This window comes from Betta splendens, chromosome 15 (genome assembly GCF_900634795.4).
Source record: "Betta splendens chromosome 15, fBetSpl5.4, whole genome shotgun sequence".
NCBI lineage: Eukaryota > Metazoa > Chordata > Actinopteri > Anabantiformes > Osphronemidae > Betta > Betta splendens.
In genome coordinates, this window is record NC_040895.2 from 7706234 (window position 1) to 7712462 (window position 6229).

Sequence of the window (6229 nt, forward strand, 5' to 3'; positions counted from 1 at the left end):
CTGTGATCACTGCAAACTCCATTTGTGCCGCTCAAGGACGTGAAGTTTGACAGAGGCAGCAACAGAAGCAGCAGATGTGACTTAGACTGTGGGGAAGAGAAGAAAGCAGATGAGAATAATGTCTGAACAAATATGAATCTGTAACGAACAATGCAGGAGTGATGCGGTGGAAGGCACCCTCACGCTGTGATGCTTTATTTTACATCAGGACCTCCTTTCTTTTTTTTTTTTTGCATGGCCGTCTTTCGTGCCGAGCTGCCATGTGGGCCACAGTGTGGCGCGAGCACAGATTTAATTATGGGCAGGGGGTGTTTGGCAGAGGGGGTGCACGTGCCAGGCTTCTGGGCCGGGACGTGAGAAAGCTGCGTTTACGGACACGCCTCCGCTGCTCCATCCTCCCCAAAAAAGCGCCAGGCGAGATCAGATGGAGACAAAGCAACACCCTGGCACCCCCCAATTAGCCACACCACTGCTGGCGAGCTGAGATAACAATAGAAGCCCGTGTTTCCCCTAAAGACCTCACTAGAGGACCTTTATTACTGTGGTGATATCTCCTTCATGTCATCGCTGACCTCACTTGCCTGGCAGCATGCCCGCACATTTTAGATGAGGGGGGAAAGCGCCAGAGGGGCTGTAACTCAATATGAGGAGAAAACAGCAGGACACAACGTTAGGCTGAATGGGACAAGCTGTAATTAGCAAAGATGCTGTAAGGAATAAATATGACATACGGTACAGCAACTTCAAGCTGCACGCGAGATTAAAACCTGAAAAATGACACAGTGGAATGAAGAAGATTACCGTGCTCCGCCAAAATAAAAGCGTCACACATACAACTTTAGATTACAAACAAACAACGGGTGTAAATGAGTCATTTATGTGCCCACTGATATTTTATACTTCAGTGTTTTCTACGTAAATGACTCTTCGTGAAGGGGGAGATTGCCTTTCACGCACAAACGTCGTTGTGTTAGCAATGGAATCATTTCACAAACAAAACGACATGTAACTGAAGTCCAGCAAAATGGCAGGTCGACATCAAATGAATTAAATTTGTATTCATTCAAACAGGGAGGAATTTTAATGATTTCAGTTTGTTTCAGGCCTGTATTTAAAAATCAATTATGCTCCTGTAATTGAAATTCAAAGCGACCCCTGAAAGAAGGTCTAATATTAACAAGCACTGGATGGACTTCATTAACTCCTAACATGACATGAAGGCCTGGAATAAAAAAGAATTACTGTGTTGGCTCAGTGTTTTAAGGCACCTTTAGACCTTTATCTGGTTAAAGTTAAAGTAAAAGATTTAAAATAAAGTGTCTTAAAGTTTGCATCTGCGTCAAACCCCTTGTCTTGTGTTTTTCCATTTGTGAACTGGAACTTAAATGTTCTAGTCTTTACACACACGGTCCCACGGAGGCTGGTTGTGATGCGACTCCAGTGAGGCTCGGTGTTGAATGAATGTGCTGAGTTCAGGCTCATCCATTTCAAATGTCCCAGCTGTCACTGAAGTACTGGTCCTCCTCCTCCTCCTCCTCTTCCTCCTCAGTCCCATTCCTCGCGAGGTCGTCGTCTCCTGAGTCATTCGCTTGCTCTTCCTGTGCGTCCTCCTCCTTTAGCTGTGCGAGCATGCCTTGCAGAGTGGCTTTGACGTCCTGAACCTCCTTTTCTAGGGACTGTGCAGACCGAGTCAAGGAAGAGGCTGACGCTCCAAGCACATCACACAAGAGCAAAATAAACGGAGCCAGCAGGCGAATATGGAGGCAAATCTCACAGTGGGAAAACAGGGATCAACCATAATCCGATAAAGGCATCAAGCTCCATATAATACATCACCTAGACCGATTAAGTCATACTCAATTTAACCCCGTCCGATGCACTATTCATGGGCTCATCGCATGTGTGAGGCTGGGTGGCAGTGTGGGACCCAAGCAAACAGACTGCCCCTCTAAATTATTCATAAAGCATCAATGAAAGGCGATAGAGGCTGTCATCAGTGGGAGGGCTGTTTAACCTGTTTAGAAACTCAAATTAATCGCGAGTGTCCATCTTAAGTGGCGAATCAAAGGGACGGCTTTGACAGCAGATGGGACCCGATGGCTCATTTTACTGTCTGAATGGACACAGATTGTCCTCATTCATAATTAACGAGATGTTAAAGAGCGTTTCCCAAACAGTGCAGGGACCAAAGTTTTAAGACAGAGTGAACTAAAATGGAACAAGGAGGCTCAGAATTACATGGCAGGCCTTTATAACTAACCACAGGCATAATTCTGCTGGAGACCCGCTCTTTTGTTTTCAGTCCCAGTCTCTGTGGTTGTCCGTGCACCTCCTCGTGCTCAGAGCAGGGACTCAATTAAGACCCTTAGAGACTGGAGGTTTGATCATCCTGTCACCACGGCAACAGTAGCCTAATCCCGACTTCAGTTTCAGGGCAATTTAAGCGAGCAACAACAACATTGTCCGGTATCTTCCGTATCCTCCAGTGTCCACCGCGACTTCAGAAAGCCGCGAATGACATGTAAGGACACAAAAAAAAAGCCGATAGACGGGGAGAAGAGCGGGCCAATCTGTGTCTCTCTCCATCTGCCAGTCTGCGCTGATACCACGCGAGCGGCGGAGGAGCCCGTACCGACCCCTGACAGCGCAGCGGGTGACGCGAATCTCTAATCAGATGTGAAAACAGCCTGGCCGTGCTTCAGCGCAGGATGATGGACAGACAGCGGAGCGCTCTGCTTATAGAGATCCTCAAAATAAATGGACCCCTTCGTCAGTTCAGACACATTAGAAATTATTCCTGGCAGCTTGCGTTCGAGGAAAATTAGGTGAGACAGAACATAAATAAATAAATATCAGCAGGTTATGTGGCTCCGTTGAAATATTAGCGTCTCTATCTGTCTTAATAAGCCCAGAGTGTGAAGGGGGGAAAGGCAGAGCGAGAGAAACACACTAATCTATTTCCAATCAGCTTTCTAATTAGCATGCAAAATTATGTATTGTGACCTGCAATCAGCCTCAGCGATTTCATTTGAGTCATTATCATGGATATTGCAATTTCCTCTGAGCCAGAAAGTGGAAGTGAGCCGGCAGAGGAGGGTCAGGAGGGAGCGCGGCCGTGCGGATGTGACAGGAGCCCGGTCGTCACGGCGACATTCCTCCGTCCCGTCGGCGGACTTTAATCCGAGCCCGTGGTGACTGGCATCTGCATCAACAGGCCTCTGGCAGCCTCGCCTGGACTCCTAACCGCTTCATTCTCTCGCTAGCACCTCCAGCCTCTCACATAATCCTCCGACGCCGGAGGGCTGTTCCTATTCCCTCCCTGAATGGAGCTGTTTGTTTTTACCGGCGGAAGATGGAGTCGCGCGAAGCGAACATCTGTCAGCCTACAGGTGTTGTGTGTGTTTGAGAGCGGAGCGCTTCAGGACCACGGAAACTAGGTCCCCAAGATGGATGGATGGGGACAGGAGCACACATCCTGTAGTGCACGGTTTATATGATATATGTTTATTTAGGGAGCAGTGAAAGGATATGGGCGAGAGCCTGATCCCTGTTCAGTATGGCCGTCTGCAGTTCATCTTCCAAGGTCATTAGTCTGTCACTGATCAGCTCGCAGCGCTCTGTCAGGTCTGCAGCCTCAGCCTCGCCGCTCACGTCCTGGTGATGCAGGGAAAGAGGAGAAAAAGAATCATTCAATCTAATCATGCAAACACTGATCAGGACTTCAAAATCATTATCCATAGTCATATAACTAAATAATCAGAGGGACTATTTAGGACCTTAGTGAAGTATCTGAAGTAATGCACAGCTGTAAAGCCAGAGGAATCTACTCCTCTGAATACCTTAAATCATCCCCTCCACTTTAAAAAGCAAAGATAAAGCACAAAGATGATTCTGGCCAATATAGCGGAGTAGTGGTTGAGCTCTTTTCCGTCTCAAACCAGAAGAGCTGTTGCATAAAGATGAATCATAACACGCATTTGCAGTTTTCAACTTGAAAATCATACAAACTGAGCCCCGGAATAAGATATAAGCCCTAAATTAAACATAATAAGCTACTTTACCGAGGCCTACTTTAGAGAAAATATTTTTTTAGCGCTGACACCGAACCCTTGATGCTCCTAGTGAGGTCCTGTAGGTGCAGCGCAGCAGAAGGCCGCGTGACGCGGATCGGCTGGGGACGCGCTGCGGCTGAGGCTGGATGTGAGGGGGAGAGGCAGGGAGCATCCAGAGAGCAGAGCCGGCCGTAATTAGAACAGGCCCCTTTGCAGACACGGTGTCCTAGTTTCTTCACACTTATCAAGCGCAGGGGACACAAGCACACGCGCAGGAGTTCACCCGGCGCGAACGCACACCCACGGACACACGGCGCACACGCGCACGCGGTCTAATCTGACTCATAGCTGCAGGTAGAAAATATCAACTCCCTGCAGCTCCGAGGTGTCAGAGCAATCACTGGAAAGCCGCGTCTCCTGTCCCTGGCCTGGAATAGCACTCCCTCTCCCGTCGCATGACTCAACACCCCGAAAGTAAAACAACAACAGGCCTGAGGTGCGACCATACGTACGGGTTATTCCTGATCCAGGTAAGAAATTAAGACTGAAGACTAAGACTTCAGAGAACGGGATTGTCTTTAAAGTGGGTGGACTTTTATTTTGGTAATCACAACCTCAAACCCGTCCTCTGTTACCACCTGTTGCGGTGTCGAGCTCCAGCATCGAGGCTTCAGAGGCTGCCGTCGGCGTCGAAGAAGTCGATACAAGCGCAGGATTAAAAAGGAAAAGCTCAGTGGGCAGAATGACACCGCTGTAAACATCCCTGACAGTTTGTTGGCTGTTATTGCGCCGCTGCTGCGGATTCAGACAATGCACAACACTTCCTTTGTCGCGTCGGCCTCTAACGAAGGAGGAATTAGATTTGAGCAACATGTCAGTGTGAATAATAGAAGCACACACGTGCGCGTATCGGCATGTCGCGACTTGATTCCGTGCGCGGCAGCGCCAGTGATGTTAGACGGCGAGTAAACAAACAGGCGCGAGGCTGAGTACGTTATTTAGATATTAAATTCATACTCATGATGCTCTGCTAAGGTTATTTAAACAGTAATGAGTGAGAGGCAGCAGGTAATTGTGTGTCTTCCCACGGGGGCTGTTAGACATGACAGTTTGCACCCAGCGGGCAACACACAGCAATAATATTGGACTGGAATTACAATCAAGGTCATAATTGCTTTTACAAACAATGAAGTATTCATTTAAAACTGAAAAGGAAATTAACTAGCTTATGATTAACCCGCGTGTTATCACTGGTGCTATGTAGGAGCGTGAACATCACAAGGCTTGTTTTCAAATGTAAAACCTTTTTGTTTTGACTAACGCTACTGGAGCTATTTTGTCTTGTTTTAAATGCTCAAAACGACCCAGAAGCCATTTTAAACTAAATACTGACAATTGTGTAACTCTTCAAGTCGATTGTGGATAGAGGTTTTATTTTGTAATATTGCCATGAGGATTGGAAATACTTCCTGCCACTGGCTCTTACTTTGATCATCTCACTTCCTGTCTCCCTTTCTACTTTCCCTCAGCCTCACGATATTATCATCCGAACCATCCGATTATAAAATCTAATCAAAAGCTTTCAACCTGTCAGTTTAATACTGTCGCTATTGTTGCTTCACACTCTGGGTCGGTTTGAGGAGGGAAACGTAAGGACCTTGAGAGGATAAAAGAACAATTAGCAGAGATTAAAGGAAAATAGAGTAGTGTTAAAACACACACTTGCACAACGGAACACACACTAATCAATCTCCATTGTGGCAGCAGGGCAGCAGCTTGGCAGCAGCTAAGTGGAAATCATTTACTTAAAGTCATTATGGAAAGGAGAAAGAGGTCAGACGCTCCGTGAGGCGGAGAGTCCAGCTCCTCCACGGCGACGTCGCCGCCTCCCATCATCCTCTGTTCTGTACGAGCCATTCCGCGTTTTTACTTTTTCCATAATTTTGGTTTCGTGTGAAAGTTTCCAGATCCAGTAAGTCGCCATCTGTCCCACTTTCTTCATGACTCCAGGCCAAGATGCATCACTGCAGCTCTCCGCTGCTCAGAGCCACGCGACAGTTCACGTTTGTCTGTGCAGATCTGTGTCTTTACAATAGCTGCGCGCTGCTCTGCCATGCGGCCAGTACTGTAGAATGATGGAAGTGACCATGCATGAATTAGCAGTGGTTAATTTCTTT

At 47.2% G+C, this 6229-nt stretch overlaps 1 protein-coding gene across 7 annotated transcripts in view; it reads right to left on the minus strand.

The window, feature by feature from the left end:
* Window positions 1-670: 670 nt before the first annotated feature.
* disc1 (DISC1 scaffold protein) overlaps window positions 671-6229 on the minus strand; it is a 28336-nt gene continuing 22777 nt past the window's right edge. For 6 of the 7 annotated variants that reach the window (XM_055502703.1, XM_055502707.1, XM_055502702.1 and 3 more), the window contains 2 exons: window positions 3530-3654; window positions 671-1677 (listed from right to left, as the gene is read on the minus strand). In XM_055502703.1, coding sequence (XP_055358678.1) covers window positions 1488-1677; window positions 3530-3654 — 315 coding nt within the window. In that variant the 3' untranslated portion in view covers window positions 671-1487. Of the gene's footprint in view, window positions 1678-3529; window positions 3655-6229 lie in introns of those variants that run through there. The other variant, XR_005898711.2, reaches the window with a different exon arrangement.